Genomic DNA, 26,340 nt, shown 5'->3' on the forward strand with positions numbered 1-26,340 from the left:
ATCTTATTTTCTTTAAAGTTACTTGTTTCGAAAATTGTTTTTAATTAACCAAGGTTAAGGAATCTTTATTGCATTTCTTTCTGTTGCATTATTATAATTTATATTATTATTGATAATGCCGAGTTCATAAGCGATTAACCACGTTACTGCGGGCAGCACAGTACAAATTTGCGTATTTAAAATTGTCTATCAGCTAATATTGTTGGACAAGCCTCTGCACTATGACCACCATCGATTGTCCTGTCAGAACAGATTAGAAGAAGAAACATTCATAGGCCGCAGGATCTCGGAATTGGCGCTTATGGATTCCATTGAGTATTATATTCGTAGCATTGCTTGTTGAGTTACACTAATTCCTTCTTCTAGGCAAATTGATTTGACTCCAGTACAGTGTGCAGCTCTAGAAAGATCCAGGTAATGCAGTGGTATACTTCAGGTTTGAAGGAAAACGGAAGTTGATTCTTCGTTGTGAATTGTTTTTTAATTCGAAAAAGTCTCTAACGATTGTTCTGTTCTCTGAGATAGACGTTAATTTCAAGTGATTTCGTTGTCTATTTTACTGGAGTTGTTTTAGAGATTCAGTTTAAGCAGTGTCCAATACTTAATTGTGTATGATGATAGTTATTGTTTTAAGTATAATGAAGTATGAAGCCTTACTTTGCGTTTGGGGGCACTTAAGCAGGCGGCCACGAGCCCCTATACTTCTCCCTTCTCCTAGTTTTACGCTTGGGCGACTATTACGTCACCCTCACTGTTGCCGTCCTCTGGTCAACTCACCGTTATTTACTTAATGTTCACGTCAAACCTTTTAGATTATTAGTTATTAAATGTTTTGAATTATGAATTTGGTAGTATCAAATTTAAAACGAAATTTTAAAGAAAAGATTTAAATTTTGTAGCTCCAATCTTCTTACTATTTACTGAAGTAGTTCTTAGGCACGGCCTCTATAGAGCTTTTTTCCCTTTTAATCTTACCAACTGTTCTTTGTTGATCACTTCAGTTGGTTCAGGTTTTTTTTCTTTTTTCAGAGAATAAGCTTTTTCTTTATACTTTACTCTTCATTTCACTCCTTTTTCAGAAATTAGTGCCTTTACGCCCTGTACCTTTACCAAGATTTGTGTAAAGTTCAGAATAAGTATTTTATGTGTTTTGAATCGTATTATCTAAATTAAATTACAGTTAAATTAATGATGGTGCAAAATGCTGCAGGTTTTACTTGCTTTTAGATTCATGGGAGTAATTTTCTTACTTTTTGTTTGAAGATTTAAATTTACTATTATATTTAGATTCGTACGCAGTTTGTAGCTTGGTCTTATTACTACATTCTACACAGTAGAAACCAGGATGATAGAATTATTTAGCTATTGTCAGCACATTAAATTAAAAAGAGAGTTTATGTGAAGTTCGAGATAGATATGGACGTGGTATGTGACGCCAGTTCATCATTCCACCAATGAAAATTGAAGTTCTACCGCCATTCTGACGTCTCCATTATTCTTTTCTTTTTTAAATTATTCTATTAATTTACTGAAATTTATATTTTAGTTAATTGTAAATCAATGTGGCAGGGAATTTTATGCCCACAATACTGCTCGCTTGCATCAATCTTCTCCTTAGTTTTCTCTAGTTTCAAAAATATTTGTTCCAAGATAGTATGAAGTAATTTAATGAAAACCTCATTTAAAGGTAGAGAACTAGGAAATATTATTTTGCGTCCAAAAGCTATACTAAATTAACCTTCGTGATATTCGATATGGAAAGGCTGAAGGATTTGCCTATTTGTCTAGTTTAACTGTCCTTTCTATGCCTGACTTAAGCACATTTTAGAGTGGTAGTTTTGTTAATAGATTCGCTTTTGTCTTAAATTTGGCTTAAATGAAATAATAAATTCTTTTTAAGTACTGGTGTTGATTTACGTTCAAATTATTTAGCAGAAACTTATTTGAATACCACTCTATTAATAGTTGATGGAATACAATTAGAAGCTTAAGAACGGAAGGATTGAGTTTCTCGCATACCCTTCAAAACAATTAGTTTTTTCAATAAATTCAAAGTGGTAGGTTTTGTGTAAAGTTAGTAGTGAGAATACCGGGTACTGAGGATCGCGAGTACTTACAAGGTGTGTATCAGGATAAATTCCTGAAAAGGAATTGACTTTTTGCCTAAAGAGTTGCTCCTTTTATCACCATTAACTCTTGCATTTAGCCATTGTATCCAAATGTCTGTTATAGTTCTTTCTTCCTAAAGCATCTTTATATCTTTTCTCTTCGGAGGCCGGCAATGCACGGAGTTATATAATATATTTAATGCAGAAAATACTAGCTAAGAAATGCAGTTTTACTGCATTTCTCTTATCCGATTCCCTTTTTAGATCAAACTCTTATCGTTTTATGCCTCTAATCAGTCTTAAATTCCCCTAGTAACTTCGACGATTTGCAAAAGAATGCTTAATGGTTTTTTCCTATTTTTAAAGTTTATCGCAACGAATAGATGCATATGAGCTCCATTTTTTTTTGTAGAAGTAGACGAGTACTTGAGAGCTTGAGAACCTATCAGCGTAATAGATGTTTTAGCTTGGAAGGATTGTTGGGCATAATGCCAAAGGAGGCCACTTTATTTTGTTTCCGGCTGTCATAACCATTTGTAAACATTAAAGTTCACGAATTGGGTACTTACTTGTATTTTTTTTTTCTCTTTATTCTCTTCGGTTCCTTCTTTTAACATTTTCAATATAAATTGATTGAGAATTAATTTCAATAATTACTAATACATTTTTAATTAATTAATTGAATACATAGTTTTTTGTCGCGCTATTATCTTACAAAAGAATTTTTCGTTCCAGTATTAACTTTGTATAAAAGGATGGTTACTGTAGGACTCCCCACCTACCTTTATTGGAGCAGACCATCTTTAATTAAATCTAAAATGAAGAAAAGAAAAAAAAATCCATTAGCAAGATGAGAATCTGTTAAATATTCTGCAGAGAGACTTGCCTTGATGGTGCTGGCTCTAGAGAATATTATCAAAATCCTGTTATATTTCTCTTCCCTCTTTTTTAACTGAATAATATTTCTTCTTCCATTTTTTGTTCTTGTTATTCTCCATTAAATCTTTGTCTGGCTTAATTTATCAATGGTTGTAAACTCTTTATTTTCCCAACAATTATTTTGTGATTTTTTTGTTTTGTTTTTCCAATCAGAGCGTATCTTCTTTTCTTTTTCAAACTTAATTATTCACAACTCCTTTCCTTCATTTAAAATATAAATATCTTTTTGCAGACATTGCAGTTCTTTTAAAAATAGTTTTTAGCTCACAATTGCCGATGATAGAATGAAAACAAGCCGGGACCTTATTCAGTTCAGTTTCATTTGCAACTAAACTTATTGCGACTACTAGTCATCTGTTGTTGAATTGATGACATCACTGTCATGACCCATAAAAACGTGGCATATCTTCTTGTTTTTATTAAATATAATTTTGTTCTCATTTTTATAATACTAGCTAACATGCTATTATTGAATTAACTTAATGTATAAACTCTGTAAAAACTTCTATAGTTTATGTAGGTCAGCTGTAATTACATTTTCTTTTATGTAATCTATTTTAATTTAATGTATGTGAATTTAAACAACTAGTACGTTGAGAAGACTATTCGACGATGGTCCTAGACTATTACATGTTACACAAACAGAAGGGATAGATTTTAAATTGGGAAACTGTAAAGGTCAGTATATCTAAGCTACATGAAGTAGATGTAATTTAGTGTATACACAACTGTAAAATAAGTGTTGATCAGTTTTTAAAATAATTTAGATCTGCAAGAAAAGAGAATAAAATTTACAAATTGAGTGAACAGTATTTCTCAATGGGAAAGATGCGTTTTGGAAACAAAAGGAGAGAAAATTGGAATAAAATTGAAAAAAAATTCAGATATTTACTAATAAGTGTGGCTGGGAAGGCACTGCTAGATAATTATCTTTTATTTTATGCGTCATAGCAGGCGTTTTTCATGTTTTCGATCGCTTTCAGATTATCATCCATTATCAAAGGTTGTTGATTGATTAGTTTTAAATTGGAGAATTCGTTTGAGTGTCACAAAGTCAGTGCCTTTAACTACGCTAATTGACTGAGTGAGAAGAGTATCAAACTATAGTAGTCGTTTGCGTTTACAATTGCTCACAATTCTACCCTTCTAGCTGTATTTATGAAGGAGATATAAGGTAACAAAGTTAAGGAGTTATCCCTAGATATCCTTCTTATATCTAATTGCCTGTCTCCTGTCCTATTGGTGTTATCTCTGCGTAAATATAGGCACTCATAGTACTCGTTTACCTCCACAATTGTGCCGAATTCCCGCCTTCTAGCTGTACTTATGAAGGAGATATAAGGTGATAAAGTTTGGGAGCTTTACGATTTTTTCATATTTCGAATAGCTGAACCGCCTGTACTATTGGTGTTTAAAAGGGTTAACATGTTCTTTAAAGATTAGAAATTATCGAGTAGATTTCTCTTTTATGATTTGTTTAAGTTTGATTAAGTTTAAAATTTAAGTGGCTTACTTGTTCCAGTTCCAATAAAGATTAGAAGAAAGCTACGGATGATCCACTTTTAGTTATTTCTAAAAGATATTAATAATTGTCTTCAACAATGTTTTTGTGATTGACCTAAATGAAAGTTTGTATCAGTGGAATGATGTGTGATAACATTTTAGTCAGAGGTTAGTGATGAAAAACTCGTGTATTAAAAGAAGAAGAAATGTAGGCAGTTGGTTCATTGTAATGGCTTATCTTTATACGCCAAGTGGTTGTAAGCCTGAAAGGCTATTTGGGTGTACATTCAAGGATAGGTTCCAATCTATAGGAGAGTTCTAGTTCTTCCATCTGTGTCAATACTCGATCGACAAGCTATTCTCGCCTTCTTCTCTCCACTGATCCATAACAGCAGTGATAAGAGTGACATTATGCATTAACTAGGCCAATTATGTAAATTTACTTGCCAATCTGGGACTCGCCCTTATCTAAAAATGCTACTGAGTAGGTTTTAAAAGTTTTTATTACCTACTTTTTCACCAGCCTGTTTCAAAAGGGCCAATTATCAATCTGATTTATTAAAATTAAAGTATTTTCTAACTTAAGTTGCATAGAGAAAAGAGTTCAGCAATGTTAGACAGCTCGTTCGAGTCATGGCTCTTCTGACTTCAGATTTTCTCTTCCAAGGAGCTCAACTGAGAACACTAAATGGCTAGAAGTTTTTTGAAGTCCTAGAAATATTTCTGTAATTAACTTTCTTTCTATTAAGTCTTATTAGAATTATTTTCTGTTTAAGATAGTAACTTTAATTAGTGAAATTTCACTTTATTCAATCCTTCTCATTGCGCAAGTGTGAAACAAAATAATAAATTGGCAGAAAGGCTTCTACAGAATTAACTCTTGTTCATTTCTAATTATAATTTTATTAAAGAAGACAAATGATGAGGATGTAATAGTTAAGGCCTATGCTTTCTTTGCATCCGCTTTGTTGTAGAAGACATAGGCTTAGTGTGAACGTGTGAGTTATTTTTTTGGTATTAAATAATTAAAAATATACATACAACACTTCCGTTGGATTTGAAGCCGCTAATGTCTTTTTATAATAGTTTCTTTAAAAAGACAAAGAAAAGAATGACATGAAGATGAACTTGTTTAAACAGAATACAGGCCGATGATCTTACCTAATTGAAGGATTATTAGATAATTGTGTACGAATTACGTACAATGGCGGAATTGTAATCATCCATTGTGACAGCACTGCTCTAACTCCAGGCATTGTGCTCTCCAGTACATTTACCTCGTACACATATCTAAATGGGATGATATTCTGCCTACTCAAGTGAGTCTGATTTCTGCATCATCAATAATACCTGCTGTAACATACAAAATTAATGATGTGTTAGATGTACACAGTTCAGTGAACACAGTTACTGGATCTTACATTATAAATAGTGCGCTAATGTGTTCCATCTGAGAGTTGGCTAGGTTTTGTTGCAGCTTATCTTTCTTAGCACGTTCCTTGCATGTTTACATCTAGAGCTGCACGTGGGTTATTCTACGGTAAACACATGGCCGACCTAATTCCGTTAGCATGCTAATGCGTCTGTACATCTATCAGTAAGGACACATTGGTTTTCTTGAGGTTGATTTTATTGGAGTGGTCACTTTCTTTTAAATGGCTTTTGATAATTCGTGGGTATCTGCTAAATTCTTGTATTTATAAAGAGTTTAAGGGAACAGAATTAAAGTGTTTGAGCAACATAATTCGCAGTTAAATGTCTAAAATAATTGGGTATTACTTCGGTTGGTTTTTGTGAAAGAGAATCTAAAATGTTGGTGAACAAGATTGAGACCTGCATTCCGGAGCCGATACTTACAACTAGAAGTAGAAGATTCTAGCAGACGTGTACCTTCTCCGACAATACACGTTTAGGTTTCTTCCTTCCATCGTAGCAATGTAATTCATCAGGAATTGTACAGACCTCCCTTCTCTAACTCGCTAAACTATCTACATGAATCAAACTGAGACCTGCATTCTTGGATTATCTTTCTCAAAGGTATTTTTTGAAAACATTTTTGCACCCAAACTGACACTTATTTACTCGGCCTGTGTAAGTCTAGATTTGCGAAGAAAAGTCTTATTTTGCCTATGTATTGAGCAGACGCTTAGCTTAAGGTCTGAAAGTGGGTGCACTTGTGATCACTAGAATATCTCAAAAAATGGTTTATCCTAGAAATCTCGGAACAATACAATTCCTTTGGCACTTACAGAAGTGCCTTTTTAGAAGAAGGACACTTCTTAGAATGGTGAAAGAGCCGTTAATTCCACCAAGTGGTTTATTATAATTTGTAAGTAATTATTTAATTTGTTGTTATAGTTCTATATCTCTTTACTTAGAAAAAGCAATAATAATACTGCGCAGTAATTCAGGAATAATGAAATTGTATTCGCTGTTTGAGATAGTGCGCATAATAGGAATGTAGCATTGTATAATAATATAAATTCACAATAATGTGTAATCATCGAGTAATGGAGGCGCATTATCTACTGTTGCTGTGATGGTAAATGGCTCACCACTCCTCCACCTCATCATCACAGAGAGCTCGCGCATTCTTATTGTCTCATCGAATTCCTCTGTTTTATGTTGTAACCTTTTTTTTTTTTCACTGAAACATCCAATAAATTCTTCATTTTATTAACTACGCCATAAATTAACTACAAAAAAATTAAAAAAAAATTATTAATATCTTATCTAGTAAATTATATGATAATATTGATTACTGGATCAGTTTATGAACGCTATTACACCATTCGTTATATTAATATAGAGTTGTCACTATAGTCTTATCGGCAGACTTATAATATATATATTTTATACGCTTTTTATTGTTTCGAAAATAACCACTTTATACATAAACGGAAGGAAAATATGTTTATTTTTGGATTTGGCGTTAAAACTAGACAACAGTGACAAAACAAGTAGAAATCTAGACAAACTAGGCCTTAAAACTAGATGACAGAGACATACAAGACGAAATTTAGACGAACTGGACTCAATTCTGTATTTTTCCGGTGTATTTTACCTTACATTTTCCAAAAGAAGGCTGCCCTTTATGTATATTTTACATTTGGCCTTACAACTAGATAACGAAGACAAAACAAGTAGAAATGTAGACGAACTTGGACCCAATTCGGTATTTTTCTAGTGTATTTTAACTTACACTTTCCAAAAGAAGGGTACCCTTTATGTATATTTTACATTTGGCCTTACAAATAGATAACGGAGACAAAACAAGTAGAAATCTAGACGAACTTGGACCCAATTCGGTATTTTTCCAGTGTATTTTAACTTACACTTTCCAAAAGAAGGGTACCCTTAAAAGAACCTAATACTTCTCTAGACTGATTTTATTTTAGGGTTCTTCAAGGTTTCATATTTGAAAGTTACGTAGACATCTATAACTTTTCTTTTAATAATTTTCTTGGAATATTCCTTTTATTTTAGGCAATTTTACGAGTAGGGCGCTTCTACATACATCTCTGATGGAATAATCTTCTAATTGTTTTATGTTAGAGTTTAAAAGTATGTATTTAGAAAACTATAACCGGTTGGGATTTACTGGGCAGTTTTCCTCCATAGCGGTGATTCAGTGGCCCGTGTCTTGTTTTATGTTCAGCAAGTAGTGAAATTATTGGTCTGAAACTTTCTCACGTCTTTTTACAATCTTCTTCTTCTACCAGTAGTGCTGGGCCAATTGTTTTTTTTTGGGGGGGGGGGGCCTGCGGAGCGATAAACCGAACAGATGGCTGTCAGTGATTTATAAAGGTCTACTCTCAAATCCTTTTTCAATCTTGCAGCGTTATTTTCCCAATTCTTTTCTATTATTTAGCTTCTTGGAAGGGTGTATGATGTTTCAGTGACGCCAAATTTTATTTTGTTCATTATAAAAATTACATTGAAGTAATTAAATAAAGAAAATTACTTCATCGCTAGTAGAAGGAGATGCTGATGTAATAACTTCAGAAGTTTTTCTGTGTTTTCAATTTAATCATTTCTTTTCCTTGTGGTAGAGACACAATCTATTAGGAAGAAGAAAAGCAACTTTTAGATGTTCAGAAATCAAATAGCACAAACGTTAGCAAATAATAATGTGTTTTGCAATGTCAGGTTAATAAAGAAATTGCAATTCTTTTCTCCACTTTATTCCCTCCCATTTATCTTCTCTGCTGTACTTATCATTTTTCACTTTTTAATGAAATAAACAGGGTATAAATTTTACACGAAGTAAGCATTAATAAAAGAAAGATTGCAACAAAAATATTATAATAATTTTTATTGTATTTCTTTCATCTTATACCTTCTTTTTGCACATATTAGTCTGAAGATTTATAAATAGGTGAGATCGTTATCTTCCTTCCACCCAGTTTGAAGATGTCTCCGGTCGATTGTCTTTCACTTCAGTTTACGGAAGGAAATAGCTAAAACGATTTCGTTTAAACATGGACAAAGTTTATGCGTATAATGTACATACGTATATACCCGATACAACCTGATTTTATTTAGTAAACATCTTCCAATCTGCTTAAAATGTTAAACTTCTGGAAGTTTCCGCCATCACACTGGTTTTTCAAAAGCAATAAGTATTGTCCAACTAAATAATGTCAACACTGCAAGAACATTTGTCTATTATTAAAAAAAAATCGTGCCTTTTTGTGGACACATGGTTTTATAGAAAAAAATCTTAGAGAACTTTTAATTTGATATTTAGTTTTGATACCAACAAAGGGATATGAACCAATAACTTTTGGCGTAAAATCTATCAACAGAAAGCAAAGCATGTGAATGGATTTTTAATCTTTTCAAGATTTTCTTGAAATAATCGTTGGATTTTCAATTTTTGACCCAGATTAAAAAAGTTGATGTTTTAATAGTTTTTCCTTCAGGAAAATTAATTATTGATCCTTTCTGAGGAAGTAGAATTAGGCTTACCTCTAACTAGTGATCTTAGGGTAACATCCTGTTCCTATCCTTTATAAAAGTATATTTTCTCAAAATCCACACCTATGGAGTTCCACGAAACCTTGGTCATGTTAATTATTACTCATCTAATGTAATCTTATAGTGTAATTAATTGCTTATCAGTTTCTTTTCTCTTCTGAAATTATATTTTAGAGTATTTCCGACTGAAGAGTTCCTTCGTTAAGTGCCCTGACTGTACTTTGTAATGTTCTACCACCGTTACAATATTAGTGAAAGTTCATTATATTTTGCTGATATTCTGGTGTTTCCAGCTACTTTGAACAAAATATTGTCACAACTTTAAAAAAGACAGCAAGAGATAATCATGTGTGGTGTAACATCAGATTGTTTCTGGAATAAGCAACGTTTATTATGAAGATGCATTCAAAAGCTAACTGTACAAAATTATATTGTAACGAACAATCATTTTAGTAACTTCCATGCTGTGTTTACTCTTATTAATAGCGATTCATCTTTTTTTATATCTAATTTCGTGATAATTGTTGTTGTTTTAGCCAGCATTCGCACACTAAGCGCATTTATATCCGTTAAACATTTCACTGTCTTCAAAGTCAACAGCTAAGATACAAACTAAACGGATCAATTTAGGAATTTCCAAGTTTACTCATGTTTTCCTAAAATTCTAATCTTACAGATAGATGTGTTTACACAATACTTTTGTCAACATTCTTTGAATACTTTTCTTTTGACTGTCCTGCTGGCTTGTTAAAGATCCCTTCTCCTTGTTTCTGGCCAACTAAACGCTCTTGAAATTCTTAAATGAATCATCTAGAGTATATTACTACCTTCAGTTAATTACTTCTACCAGTTTTAGTCTCTTCAAAAGAAATATTAAGTCAATTGTAATAGATTTGTTTTTAAAAAGAAATCGCCAATTCCAGTCAGACGAGTTCTCAATTATTTAACCGGTTAGTTATTATACTAAGAGTTAACTTTTTTTAATTTTCCCCTCTTGAGGTTTGGATTAGAAGACGATAGAAAAAACTTTATAGACTACTTTGTGTATACCACTTTTTATCCTACCCAAAATCTAAAATCCCCTCGATTGCAAAACTTTTTTCTTGCAAGGTATAAGAGAGTAAGGCAGTAAGGCTCTTTCTAAGCTTTCTATCCAATTTGCGAGAGAGCGATATTGATACTAATGATCTTTACAATTTTCTAACGATGGCCTTTCGTTACATCATTATTAAATGTTTTTTAATTATTCATAAATAATATTCTACAGCTTTTATGTAATCTACACCAAGATAGATTGTCTCCTAATGATAGTAATCTTGAGAGATTTTGACAGGTGGCGCTTGTTTTTAATGGAGCGCACGTTTGGCAGCATTTCTCCGTCACTTTGCGCCTCACTCATTCTTCTTCTTTATAGCCTAATGAATGGCTATTGATCTCTTTATAGCCTAATGAATGGCTATTGATCTCTTTATAGCCTAATAAATGGCTATTGATCTCTTTATAGCCTAAATTAATGCCTTTATCCCCCCCTTTACATTGAAATATTACTATTTTCACACGTTTACAATCTTGTTGATTTTATATTTGGTTGTTATTTATTGAATGATTTATTATTTAAGTTAATTTTAGGCTTTTATAAATAATATCACTGCTCTGAAAATTTGTCCACTCTGGTTTAAAAAAAAGTTGTGATCGTAATATTACGGAATTACTATTTTTAAAATTAAAAATAAAAAAAATTGCCGCATTATTTACTTATTCTTAACAAACCTCTTCAAATCCACTCAACTCCAGCGAAGAGTCTCTCCTCTTAAATTTGAGTTTTGTTTCTTTTTCTTTTAATTAGGAACTTTCCACTTTGAGTTTAAGTGATTTAAGGATTTGTTTTCCTGTAAAATTTCTAAGAATACTTGAAGATAAGAATTTTTTATTTCACTTTATAAAGATAATAAAATTTTGGCAACTAAAAATTTAGAAAATTTTTGTTTATGCTTCTTTTTTTTAAAAAAACAAATTTATTTTTGTTTTGGGCGTATTTAAAATTGTAGAAATTGTATTAGCAAATTCATTCTATTAGTACCTTAATATAAAAGATACGTACATATCGAAAATCTGCTGATATTCTCAAACGTTTGTTGGCAATCTCTCCTTTTTCGTTTCCCATTTCCCTTGATTTTATGAAGCTAGTCTGGTTCACTTAATGACAACCATTGCCATTGTTCCTTTTGACAACTTGCGTTTCGTTTTTTTTTTTTTTTATAGTTTGTTCTTATGCATTGTGGAAATCCAATGTAATTATAACAAGACAGATTATGGTGTTGAAAGAAGTGATATCGAAAGAATAAATTTTTCTACTGCATATATGACGTTATTAGTTGAGCTACATGCTTAGGCTGTCTCCATTATACTGCAGCAGTAATCTATCATTATCCCAACTAGCTGACCACTGTAGTTTCACGCTTTTTTAACCTCTCATCGTAATTGTTTCTACCTTAGTCTTTTTTTTTTCGTTTTACCTTGACAAGTTTTTATCTGACTTAAGTTTTTTTATTTTAATATTATCATTTATATGTTCTAATATTCTTCTATTAACATCTTTTATCTCTCTAAACTTCTGGTCTGGGTCAAAATTGCATGCGACCTTGTCAATTTATCGAAATTAAATCCGATTTTATTAAGTCTGATTTTTGCTCAACTTGAAACCGTTTGTAGCATTTTTTATGTGATGAGCGTATTTGTAATGTTTTTTTTCCCAACTTAATAACTCATTTTAACTTCTTGTACTAAGGTTTGACTCAAGTCTTCCTCCGCAAGTTATGATTCTACTGAAGAGATTTTTTTAGTAAATTAGTTCTCAGGGAAGAACAGCCATAGGCGTCGCTCTCAACAGAGTGTTACATCTGAGTAATCTACCGTTTTGCTTGCTGTTCAATGTTAAGGTACAATGTTGGAGTGGAAAAATGTTCAGCCTTGAATATCGTACCTCTATAACTTATGTACCTCGCAAATGAATCTCTCTGGATTCTCACCAAGTAATCTAGGTATCATCTTTTGGAGACCTTTAATACGAATAAAATCACTGGATATAGGTTTCTACTTCTTGGATAAGTACTTATGTATAACGTGTTACTTCTCAATAAATTTTACTTCGTCTTCGTTATCTTCACCGTATTACCCTAATGTATAATAAATATATCTTTTGCTGAAGAGATTATGGCTAGGGAGAGATCTAGGTTAGGGTGAACGAACCTTTCTGCAGAGTTACAATCAAGGACCACACCCTTTCGCTGTCAATATTTTCTTTACACGCTTTTATATTGTATATTGTATACAGCTTTTATATTGTATATTGTATACAGCTTTTATATTGTATATAGCTTTTCCAAATTTTATTTTAATAACTACAATATTATCTTGATATTTAAACATTTTTTTCCAGTACATTCTCTAGTTACTTGATTCAGATTTCTTTAAATTGGGAGATTTCTCAGCCTAATGAATTTATTTGTTAAAAGAGAGAATTACTTAACCTGAGGAGGAGAGATGTTACCTATTGTTTGTAACATTACATCTTGCGATAGACTGAGATTGGGGACAAGTAGCGATATTGATAACCTTTGATTATCTTTAAACTACGTAGTATAAATGTATACATTCTTACAAATTTTTTAAATAATTATTATAAATTATTCTCTCATAATTCTTATAATTTCCTATTCTATATCAAGCTAGAAAAAATTCAAACCAGAAGCGGTTTTTTTTTCATTTTTCATTTTATTTTCTAATATTTCATGAAAACAAAACTTTACACAAACGTCATTTTCCCTGGGGAGTTAAGGTCTATATCAATTAAGAAAATGGAGACATCTAAGTTATAAATAACTAAATAGTATAATGCATGTCTCCATAAAGAAGTAGTAGTTTTACGACTTTTATTTCCCTTTTGAGTTTTTGCGTTCCGTTGAAGCTTCTTCTTATGTCTCTCTTCTGAGCTTATCTTGTCTGAGTTCTGACATTTATATTTTATTTAAAATGATGGCTCCTTCCTCTCACTTCCACCACGCCCTCTTTATCTCTCCCCTTCCTCTTACCTTCTACTCGAAACGTAGAACTACACCGTTGCCATGTTACTCCTAGAGAATAACTTATTCTGAGCTTATTATTTAGTTAGTTACAACTATGATTCTAAATATTGGAAATTTACGCATTCCACTTCCAACTGCACAGGTATTACTTGGTGTTTCTAGTAAAGTCCACTGAGACTGCATGAAATAAAAGTCTTCAGCCTTAAGATAGTCTTCTTTTGTTTGCTTCTTGTTCAAAGAGTTGAGTCCTTAAGTTTTAACTAGTGGGAAAAACTGGATTATTTTCAGGGTAGAACCTTTTCTTACGCTGGTAAGTTTAAAAGAAGCTATAACTTAAAATCAAAATTCCTGCTGCTTATCTTTTATAAAATCAGTTTTTCTTTTGTACCTACCCTTGGAAGAAATATTTATTTATAATAATCTGGCTGGTCTTTGAAAAAACGTATTTTATTTTTTGCCATTCGCAACTTAAACTGACTTCTTATATCTAAATGGAGGGTTTCTGGATTATATACTCTATATATAGATTAGTGTAATACTTCTAGACTGAGCATTTCACTGCTATGCTTTAACTGGGTCTTCTCAAGTTAAGATATTACTTGGTTTAATGGTAGAAGGGCATCTTTATTAGAGTGTTCAGGTTTTATTTTGGATTGAGAACAAAACCAAAATAGATTTTTGTGGGCGAGTGGTCTTGTTCAACGAACAAGTTGGGCTATGTATGGAAGTATTGGTCCAATGTTAGCATGCTAAAAGATTATAGTATACAGAGATTGCATCCACAGTATTTATTATTTGTTTGGGATGTTTCTGTAGGTATTTAATTGTTATAGATTAGGGAGTTCAGCATTCTTACTTATTCTACTAATCTATATTGAAGGCTTGCTGTCACATACTGGCAGAGACGGAACGTTGTACTCTCTTTACAGAATTCTATATCACAGATAAGTTGAGATCTAACATATCTCGTCCTCGGAGTTGGTCCGCATTAGGAGGTTTCACTATTTGTTCTTAAGATATATGTTTTTGGCAGTAAATAATCTGTTCAGATTGTGCGCTAACAGACAGTTTAAGGTGTCGCTTTGCTTTATGTAAAATAAATAAATTATTTTACCTTGACCGGATCTCCATCTGATAGCTATTGTTATTTAAAAACTGTTTAATATACATCTGTACTTATGAAACCATAGTTTTTTATGGCGTATTTATTTTGGGAAATTATTTGTAATGTCCGCTAGAAGTTATTTCGCCAAGCTGAATGAACGTTACTTTAAAAATGAATGAATCGTTGTGTACGATAAGCAGATGTTCATACACTTGTACTTGTAAGTTTACTGTAAGTTTGACATTCTTCTGTCAATTATGTTTTCATGATCCAACTTGAGCAGACTTATGAATTTAAGTTTCGTAGTCTTAGTGAATTCTTAGCAGATTATAATCATTGTTGCCTTCCGTGATTCAGCATTCCATTATTCTACTGAGAAAGCGTTAAGATGTTTTATGGTTCTAATTTTTTTTCCCTTGTTTGCACTCCTTTCTGTGGTTATTGATCATGGTTTAATCCCCTACAGCTCTAAATATATATATGTGTGTAAGATATTACCGAGATATTGCCAGAGATGGAGACACTCTTGGTGTGCTAAATGGGAAAGAGTAGCGCGTCCTCATTGAAGAGAGCCTGGTGTAGGTGGCAGAGATATAGTGAGCACAGCCATGGATCGATGTAATCCTGCTGACACAGTTTAGCGCCAACCCTCCTAATCCTTCTACCCTGGTGCTCAGTTCTGTTGTGCAAATACTCGTTTTTCCGCTTTCCACTAACTTCTATTTTCTTAAATGTTTTTGTTTTTGTTTTCAAATTGTATGAAATTATTTAAAGTAAGTCAATTTGATTTTCCCCTTTAACTGCACACTGCATGACCATTATTAAAGGTAGATTAAGGCTCAGATCTTCTAGAATTGAGGCTTGTTCTTGTATTTATATTTTAGAAATCAAACTATTACTTGATTTTCTCTTAATTTATTCCTCGACAGCCAATTTTCCGAAGAAATGGTGCATTTATAAAAGAAAAACATAATTCACCGAAATTTGAAACCAATGTGTTTGCCAATATTCCTCATTTAAGGAAATAATGGTATTCTTTAAAAATGTTCTAAATTAATCTATAAATAACTTCATTTTTAGATGCGGTTTACAGTTGACTGAGGAGATGTAGATAAAGTTAGTGACGGACAGCTGTGCTGTTGCAATATGCTGCGTGCTTCGCTAACTAATTACGTAGTTCCTGTATTTCTGCAAATCATTGGCAATAACTCTGCAGAAATGGGTATTGCGCTACATTTAGTACTGGACAGCTGTTTCTTTAAATAACAACCTACTTATTTTTTTTTTTAAGAAGTTTTTCTCCTTAATTTTGCAATAACTAAGTAACTCTCTCTGCACTTACAGTACGCGCAAGCTTTATGTTGCATTATTTCGCAATGGTTCCTCTTGCTTTTCGCAGTTACTTCTGGATCATCTAGTATTCATCAGATATCCTGTAGAAATGGTACGTTAGGATTATTAGTATTCTTCTGTAAATTGACTCTAAAATATGGTTTACAGGATTTACAGACATTCTTTGTACAAAAGGGATTTTTTGTATGCAGGACATTTTGGGGACGTTATTTTAGCCCTTAAAATTGCTGTCAGAGGAAGTCTTGAGTCTGTTCACCCCAATTTTTTGTTTTTTAAAGCTGACACTTTTTATAACTTAACTTGTATCGAAGGGTTAATTTTTTGTTATTCTTATACCTAGTAAAAGATTTATGTATCTTTTAAAATTGAATTTTGAAGGAAGTACATGTTTAAGGTCCTCTGAAGGAGAAAAAAGTGTTAGTAAGTGGTGTGTTTACTCCAGATAGAAATATCCCTCACCTAAGTATTAAGTAAAGCTGCTAATATACTAAACTCGCATGAGGTTAACATTATCCTGCCTAGAATATGTACCTAATTACCTAATTAGCATTTAACCCTTTTCTTTTATTGTGGCCATTATTTAACTTTTTATTAATGTGACTTTATGTGTTACAGGTAAGTGAAATTTTCATCCTGTCAGATCGTAGCTTGCTTTAATCATGAGATGCTGGTATTTCTACTGTGACATCCTCGCGTACGCGCACTAAAGAAGATTATAATTATGAGGTCATTATAACATAAATGTTCAGAGTTCAAGTTCAGTTAGACTAATGCACAGTTTAATGTTCTGTTCATTCAAGCTTAAGTTGTATTTGTATCATTTATTGCACCCCGAACAAAAAACCACAAAGAACAAAACGATTTGCACTTTAAATGTATAAATTTTCGACAATAAGTTACTCTAACCAGAATAATTTATTTTGTTAATTCTCGAATTTTCTTTAATAATTTGCAGTAAATGTTGAATATTTATTTTTAGAAATTATATCCTATCCAATCATCAATTTCGATTCAGATCGGTACATTCCTTGTATTCAACAAACTTAGCGCGTTCTTGACACGTTCTACAAAGGCAGATCTGAGACAAAAAAATTGATCGTGTGGTGCTTGATGATTTTTAAAACAGCTATTTCGTTTCGCAAGAGCGGATAATTTAATCTGAAGAGATAGAGGCACTTACTGACCTAGTAAATATACCCAAGGAACTCTTTGCAGGTGAAAGACTGTTTAGATTTTTATAGTTTAAAACTGAGAGAAAAAGTAGTTACTAGTGAAATCAGTTATTCTATTGAATGTTAGGGGAAAAAATTATTTTGACACAAAGCTGTAGATAGATGCTTGTGGCATTATTTTCTAATGTCTGGTTTTGACTATTTGAGTAAGCGATGTATTTGCCAAGAAAGGCTTTAATAAAGTGAAGGAAGCCATGTTTAGGAGAATCCTCGTAGGATTGTCAAAGTATCTTAATACTCACCTTAAGACGAGTGAGAATTAGGTACTGCAGATTTTGGGGAAGATAAAATTTTCTCGAGGCTGTTATTTTTAAGGAAGGTTCAGAAAAAGAGTTCTGGGTACAAGTAGATGTTGGTGGATGAATGATCTATTTGTAGACTATAAGATCTTTCAATATAGATTGGCTTTCGAAGAGTAGTTGAGGCAATTTAGAAGACTCTGGTTAGTACAGGCCGCAGAGAAGTTACAGTACAGAGATTACACTAAATGGGAGTATTCCTCTTTGTGCTATCATTCTGCACACTTACGAAGACACCTAGAAGATGGTAGAATTTGTGAAAAAGCAGGCCCATGACGGCAAAATGAAGAGCTTATCACAAAAATCATCTTTAAAATTTAGGAAATTCTTCTTCTTCAGTAGCCAAGCAATTCAAACTTTGATCCGTTTCACTTGAGAACAGTTTAAAGTTCACTAAACTGGAACTATTCGTACTTTGTGCGTCGTTACTTTGTGCTTGTGTCATTATGTGTATTTGAAGTTGTTTCCTCTTTCACTACGGTAAATTACTTGCAGGTTGTGAATCCTTGAACTTCTGTAGAGGTTGATTGCTTCTGCGCTAGATAGAAGCAGATGTAAAATGCAAATAGTTTTGCTTGTTGAAAATTATTCAGTGTTTTCACTTTGTGGCAGTTCCTAAAAATGAGTTGAGGCGCTACATCAAACATATTGGGTCTGACGTTTGGTCGCTTAAAAAACAGTAATTTTGATCATTCGTCCTTCAGAGTGCTGAGTATTCTGGGAAAGAAACATTTACTTAAAGTTCGTATGACGACAATTAATATTCCAAACATTTGTCTAATCAATATTTTTATAACCTACACATTTAATTAATATTAACAAATAATATAATGAATCCATTGTCTCGTATTGTGCTGCTTACAATAGGAGAATATTTAAGAATAGTTTTGCCTATTTTGCTATTTTAATTACACTATGCAATTACAAATGTGTATCACGAACATCTGTTTATTTTGAATTCTCTTCCGTAACACTAGTTCCGGTGGCCACTCACGATGCTTACCATTTTGGGCAGCATCTTGTTAATCATTGATGCACCGTTCGCTGCAGTAGAGCCTTTCTAAAAATAAGCTTTTTTGATCTTAATATAAAATATTGTGTGATATCAGCAGCTGCGTTTTTGAGCAAAAAGCTCTTCTAGCTTTGATTTATACGTGGTCCTGTTCAAGAAAATATGTTAAAATGAAAGCTTTAAAATGTGCATTCCTAACATTAAAACCAAAAATGTAACGTTTTATTAACCAATGAATTTGGTTTTTGATTAATTTATCGTTTTAATTTGCTGCTTCATCGAGCCCAGTTTTCTGCTTCTACGAATTTTGATTGCTGCAGGATTTACCAATTCGATTAGTATAGGAATATTGGATTGTTGTTTGTGTTGTTATGGTGGCAATAATTCTTGGTTGGCTATATTTGCTTTTCATTGGCGCTCATGCTTATGATTAATTCACGAGCTTTAGCTTTGGTTGGTTGAAATTACTTTGCCTTTCATTTCACTTAAAATTAATACTTTATTTAATTGGTTTTACGATTTAAGATCATTTAGTCGATAACAATATTTAGTCTCCTAAAACCTTATTCTATCTTCTTTGGATTTCTGACATATTTACAGAAAAAAGTACTTTTACGAGTATAGATCTCTAACAATGCTTTCTGACAATGCTTGTAGCACCTTAAACCACAGGATTAAAATATTTCTTTGTATTACTGCTTAATAAAACAGATAATGAGTTCGTATATAAAAACATTGAAATAAATTCAAACCAAATATAGTTTTGTTGTGTAGATTTAATATCAAAGACAATTCCTTTGAGCAGAGTGGTTTAGAAAAGCGTCATACCCATTAATTAAAGTTTGAAGGAACCTTGAATAGGAATGAAATATTAACTTGACGGAAATACAGAATCAATCAAATACAGAATCATCCTAATTTATGTGTTGAGATCAGAATCCATTTTCTCGTATACATTCAGGCAGTCAGTCTACTTTAGAAACACCAGAAGCTCATTTCGAGGAATGCTTGCGATTGTCTTCTCTAAAAACTTTAGGAATCGAAAAACACGGAAGGCCTCCATTGCTTGAAATAACTCGTCTTGTCGGCAATTGGCGATTGGTTTACATAGATTGAGTGGCAATTTTTGTTGATTTCAACTGTCGTTGCGTGATATTATCCAGTTCTGTGGAACTAACCTAATCTCCAAAACTACTAGAGGGTTGCATTAACTTGGAGAACTATGTTCCAGGGTTTAGAAAGATCATTGGCTGAGTTGATTGAGGTGCTCTGAAAATGTAAACAGCTAGAAACTTATTGTTTAGGCTTGGGGTTATTAAATAGCCCCACTTACTGTAATTGCAAGTATCTTATGCCCAACATTTTTGACGATTAAGTGGGTTTGGAAAGTGGGCATTCAATCTGCCCCAAACCGTTGACCGCCAAAGCTAGATGACATTGAGTTGTGAGACTCCGAAAGAAAGAAATATCAAACGAAGGTTGTTAATACTGTTACAGAATTGTCCATTACCTTGTGGCCCTCAGAATTTTAAAATGGCAGGGACACTGCAAAGTGCATGTAATTTCAATATGTGGTTCTGAACTGCTTTAACAATGGTAAAGCAAATAGAAAATTACTACTTCTGAACATTCTATAAAGCTCAGTATCTTGATGAAGGAGTTCCTAGAAGTTTAGACTGGTAGATGCAAGCTGGACCGGATGCTGACTTTGTGGAATCCAGAAAGAATTAACCGATGTTGGGCTTTAAACTTCCTTTAAGGGAGTTTATGTTCAGAACGGCAATGTTTGTTTCCCGTGCAAGCGCTTAATATAGCGCTTTCAATTGATTGAACAATAGAAATGCGTCTCATGTGAGAAGATAGAACTGAGATTGTCCAGAATAACTTAAATTAAGAGAATTTCTTAGATCACCGCCACTAAAAATTGAATGTAAATTATATAAAAAATAAAAAGTCTAACCTCACGATGAAGGAAACCAAACTTGTGGGCCAAATGTTTTGAGAAATGGCAGAGTAAGTATTTTCATTGAAGAAAAATCTATAGTATAGAACAAAGAGTAGTGATATAGGAAAGTGGAAGCATTGTTGAAAGATGGTTGTTGTAGAATAGAGGACGATTACAGCAGGAATGACAGAGGCAGAAGCAATCGCCTTGAAACAAAGGAAAGTAAAGAAATAAACTGTTCTTATGTTTGTAAGACTGGCTACCATTATTCAGAAGGCAAATCTTTTATCTTTCGTCGTGTAGCAAAACTCTTCGTCTGATATCAACGTTCTTGATTTGATAATCCTTGTATTTATCAGACACTTTCTGCATACATTATGTGGTCAATTATTTTACTAATATATAGTGGTATACATGATATTCCTTGGAGAATCACAACTGCTATATAATGAATTTCACGTTATGTCAGTATATATATTAATAAATAGAGTGCAACGTGTATCTCAAATAAACGATCCGCTTTCATGGAAAATAGAATTTTTAAAGTATACATGAATCATACAGTGAATACTGCGACTATGTAGCTGAATTGTGGGGCTTCACAAGTAAAACAGAAATCCAATGTATTATATATACAAAGATTCCTTCGCAACAAACTCACTGATGATCATGTTCTCGTCTTAAATCTCACAAATCCACAAAGACTTAATTTTGAATGGATTTAATGGACATCTATAATTTGACGTAATCGGTAAACCAACTAACTTTCTAGTCATAATTCATAATTTCCACTGAAACTCGCTCTGATTGCTAAGTTTATGCTGTTCTTCAATTAAAATAGTTATTGAAAGCTTCTTTTGTTCGCCCAAGAAATGCAAGTGCCTTATTAAATTATAATTATATTTTCCTAGTATGGTTGTCAATGAAAGAACCAAAAAATCACAGTATTCAGCATATTGGAACATTTTATGGGCGTCTCCAAAATCAAAATTATCTTTCATTGTCTCATAAATTCCTATAATTTTGTAAATTATAATTTTGTTTAGCACTATATAACCACAGACTTATTGATTTGCTGCTAGAAATTTTGGGAAGATTAACTTCTTCTGTATGTAACTGTATTTTTGGATTATGTAGCATAATTTGAGAAAGAATACCGCATGGTCGCAAAGTCGTTTTTGATAAAAGATAAAAAATAAATTTATGAGACAATGAAAGGATTTCCATTTTAGGTATGCCCATAAAATATATAATTTGTATTCTGGTTTAGAGGAACCATGAATGTTTTGGAGAGATTGAACATTTAATGTTTAAAATCTAAGGATTTTCTTCAAACAGGTTTTTATTTCCTTGTGTTTTGCAGTTAAATGCTGCAGTAAAATGCATTCCACTTCTTTTTTTTTTTATTACTTTTTCCATACCAAAAAAACAAGTACTGCATTAATGTGATGTATATAACTGTATAAGGTTTTTTTTAGGATATTGTTGCAATTTACCTTCAAGGCGATTTAGTAAAACTGGTTCTTGTAAAAACCCTTGCGGTATTTCCTTCCTGTTGGCCATGTACTTGTTAGTTAGTGTTCACCAGCTTACATTGTGTATCATGAGCCTTTTTTACACCTTATTTTTATTTTTATATTGCTATTGTTTTTTAAAAGTTTCCCGGGATTGTTATGTGTTCTTCTTTACTGCAACCGTTCCAGTATTTACTTATTTATTTATTTATTTTATTGTTTAACACCCGACCTCCGCTTATTGGTGCTCTTAATGGCCAATTTACTGTCAACATTCTCATGGAATTTCACGAAATGTGTTTGATTATCTTTGTAGCTGGAAGTGCCTGTCATAAACTTTGTTACAGGTAAAATAAAAATGGTACCACCGCAATACATTTCAGACTTAGACCTAACATCTGTCGGTCCCTAAAATAGGTTTTTCCTGACAGATTATGTATGTGAAAACCATTGTTTCATCGTTCAAAAAAGCTTGCTTACTCTCTAGGCTTCGTCCATCCAAGGTATCATGCGACTAGTCTAAAGATGGATCACGCCAGTTTGACTGTATCAAGAACTTAACTTGTGAAATCCCACTCGTTCCATTTAGAATAGAAACATCTAGAGAATGTTCGGGTATGGTGTAAATTAGATCCGGGAGAAAGTTATTTCTGGCTCCGACTTCCTGTTATACCTGGGGCTTCCTTGGAGGTACCAGTTGTTGGTTGGGAACACATTCTACCAAAAATTCTTCTTCTATAGTTTTTAAAAGAGAAGCTTTCTACAGAGTATTTAGGTTAGGGAAGACGTTGAATCTTTCATAAGTCTGAAATCTTTTGCAAACTTTGAAATTCACCTGCAATCAATGGTGCCCTTTCCATTTCTTCTCTCTATCGTGGAAGTTTTTCTTATTTAAAAAAAATTATTAGGATTTCTCAAGTCGTTTTTAATTCATAACGTTCAACACCATTTTCTCGTGCTCTGCTCAGTTGTTTGCGTGATATGTCAGTCTTGAGGTGCTGTGATTTCCAACAGCTTGCCGTCACCATTTGCTTTTGTTTTTTTTAATTTAGACGTATATCACGGTAGCTTATAGCTATTGCAATTTGAAATTACATCAATTATGATGAATTTTATATTTTTTCTATTTCCTTTTTCTATTCTTGGGATTTGGATCATGTTGTGTCATTTCTGGACAAAACTTCTCTCCGATCGTGTCAATCTACAAGTCTCAGACGCCTGGTCGCCTCTTCCTTTTCGAATAATTTTTGGTAATCTTTCGAAGGATATTGGTATACTAAATTCTACTGTAGAGCACACATTCCAGGCACGAACCTTTTAAATAGCTGTTGATATATTGGAGTTGCAATTATTCTTGTGTAACAAAATTCCGTACCAAAATGTATCACAATATTGCCAAAAACTTGTTCAACGGTACCAAGTTTGGTAACAGTTACCTTGCGCTTATATTCAGCCCAAAGATTGATTGCTTTAACTGCATTCATTTGATTACACTCGGAGGCATTGAAAAGTTTTTTGTGTTTTAGAATCTTTTCGATTTGTAAGAAAGTATTAAAAAACAGTATTCTTATTGTGCGTAATATCTATTTTTTTGAAACAAAAATAGGAACTTAAAAACAGTTTTGTTTCTCTGTTTTATTTACCATTTGTATCTGGAATAGAATGTAAAAACTACAATAGGTACCTTACTTAAAAACTCCTAATGTTTGGTTTACAATCGCGCTAATAGCCTAGCAGTAAACAGTTCTTGTTTATTTATATCTGAAAATAACTATGGAGGTTCTTTCGTTTGAATTTGTGTTTAGTTAAAACCACTCGTAAGAGTTTTCTAACCACCTTATTGGGTGGAGCGTACTTTTTTACATTTCTGCAGCATATTTAATTTTTAACAGTAACACCTGGAGTGTTGCTAATTTTGAGTAGAATAAACGTGTACCTAGTTCAATCATTATTGTTGTCTGATGGTAACAAAAGTCCGTTGTCAACTGCCTGGAAACTATAAAGCAACCGTTTTTGAGGAAAAAAAACAAAAAAAAACGGTGAAAAATTGACACAGTATTAGTTTGGTTTCCGTTTAGCTAATGCTGACCAAAAATCTTATTTTTGATTCTTTCCGTCAAAGCACCCATACTCGAACTTTCATCAATTATCAAAGGTAAGACTGATCAGTTTAAAGATTTCGAGTTCACTTATGTTTTCGTCCCGCATTAAATTTGCTAACTGTTAGAAATCTGGAGTAAAGTCCAAGAAACCGATCAGGAGTACAATAAATATGCGTGCTACGACGGATATTAAGATATCATCCTGCACTGTGGTCCTAATCACCGCATTTTCCACAATCGAATTCTTTAGGGCACCAGTTTGCTTTCTATTAATCAACGTTTTTAACTTTAAAACTTCAAATATAAACTGTAAACTTGTTGCGATGTTTTTGGTTTACGGGTTTCAATGGATGCATGGATACGCAACATATTTGTATTAAATTTTCATGGTCACAGGTTCGAAAATGGGTATGTCTTCGAGTAGTTTCTTCTTGTGAGAATTAATACAAAAAATCCTGACTTGATTCTTAAATTTTTCTTTGTCACTCTATTCATAGATAAAATTTAATTTCATCCAACATAAGGTCTCGCTGAAATTTACGAAGCGCCATTTTTTTGTTTTAAACATTTGTCTGAAAAAATAACTTCTTCTCATTTAAAAAACGACTTGTTTGCAATAATAAATTATTTTATATTTTTTAATAGAAGTTTATTCCATTTTCCCTGAGAGTTCTATCCCATTAGATAATGGTTTCTTAATAACAATAGTTATTATAACACAGTATATTCATAACTTTTCCAGTGTGCATTCTTGATGTCATTCTTCTTTATAGAGAAATGAGCTCAGTTGCACAACACTAAGGAGGGAAGTGAGATATAGGATTTCCTCTGTAAGATACTTGGATCATTACATAACACTGTCACCACTACCTTCTTTCTTCCAGTGTTGAGCCAAGTATTAGATGTTTACTTTCTTTTTTTTTGGAAGATGTTGAATTTGGAGTAGAGCCAACTCGCTAAACATATGAATCCTCCAAACGCGTATGATTACAAAGCTGCAATTAGAGCCCCCTAATCTGATTAAATTACAACCTCTTCTTTTGTCCATCTCATGCTTCAAGTTTATAGCGCATCTGGTTAGTTGGTCATTTTATTTCTCTGTCTCCAGGATAACCTCAATATCATAGTCCGATACGAACATCCCCGGCACGACTTCCTCTTCATGCAATTTACCCAAAAGTCGTCGAAAACTGTAACAACTTCAATCAATAATTTGGCATTTTCGCTCTTCCCTTTTTATTTAAATATAGAATTATACTGGATATTAAATTCATGTTAGCCGTATCTTTTGCTCTTGAATGACCCTTTTTAAGGATGTTGAATCCCACCTCTCTCCTTAGAGTTAGCTTAAAAAGTATCTTCCTAGGTAAATGCTTCAAATTGAAGTTATAGATTTATACGCAACTTGGAATTTATGTAGCTTAAAAACAATCGTTGCTGAAGTAGCAAGCAATAAACTTAGAAATCAATTCAGTGATTTTCGGTTAGCTGATTTGGTCTTTCTTTTTACCATAATGGTACTGTTTCAAAATATCAAATTTGAAATTTCAAAAATTTTTCATTTTTGAGTTAGGCTAAGCACATATACGCTCACAGAGGAACAAACTTATTGGATGGACACTTTAGATGAAACTAAAAATGGAAAATCTGCACAATTACAATCAATTCAAGGACACTCTCGGCCAAAGGCTAACGAAAACACTGATCCTGAATTCGGCTTCAGATTTCTAACAACAACAGAAGCCTTTTCAAGCTCACCAATCTCTTCCCAACGCACTCTCAGAGAGAGTGTATTTCCATGACAGCCACTTTCCCTCAGGCAATAATGTCCGGTGACGCGATAAAGGTTTGGATATCCTCTTCCTTAGCCAAACGAAGGAACTCTTGGTACCGTTTGTCGAGCTGAGTGCACCAGCTTGGCTGCAGGTTCGTAGTGACTCTAAATGTTCTTAACATTATGTATAATTTAATAATTTGTACTTAATTCAGTCGAAATATGGCTTTAAGATTTAAAAAAGCTCTCCTTAATCTAGGGGAAGGAAGAAAATAAGATTAATTTTATTAATATCACGGTTTCTAACTCTCTCATCTCTCGCCAACGAATCAAAGATTAACTTAAGCTAGATCAATTTAGACCAGCATTTGTCCTGAGAATGTTCGAAC

At 32.8% G+C, this 26,340-nt stretch overlaps 1 protein-coding gene across 18 annotated transcripts in view; it reads left to right on the plus strand.

The window, feature by feature from the left end:
* LOC141455622 (uncharacterized) overlaps positions 1-26,340 on the plus strand; it is a 115,843-nt gene that overhangs the window by 26,169 nt on the left and 63,334 nt on the right. For 7 of the 18 annotated variants that reach the window (XM_074130818.1, XM_074130827.1, XM_074130823.1 and 4 more), the window contains exon 2: positions 16,689-16,799. The exons of 7 other annotated variants lie outside the window; for them this stretch is intronic. Coding sequence is in view for 4 of the 11 variants with exons in the window: in XM_074130827.1 (XP_073986928.1) it covers positions 16,795-16,799 (5 nt within the window). In the remaining 7 variants the exon portion in view is untranslated. Of the gene's footprint in view, positions 1-14,813; positions 14,952-16,688; positions 16,800-26,340 lie in introns of those variants that run through there. 4 more of the 18 variants (XM_074130819.1, XM_074130829.1, XM_074130820.1 and 1 more) reach the window with 4 other exon arrangements.

This window comes from Rhodnius prolixus, unplaced genomic scaffold, assembly GCF_049639745.1.
Source record: "Rhodnius prolixus isolate KJV_2025 unplaced genomic scaffold, Rpr scaffold_4, whole genome shotgun sequence".
NCBI lineage: Eukaryota > Metazoa > Arthropoda > Insecta > Hemiptera > Reduviidae > Rhodnius > Rhodnius prolixus.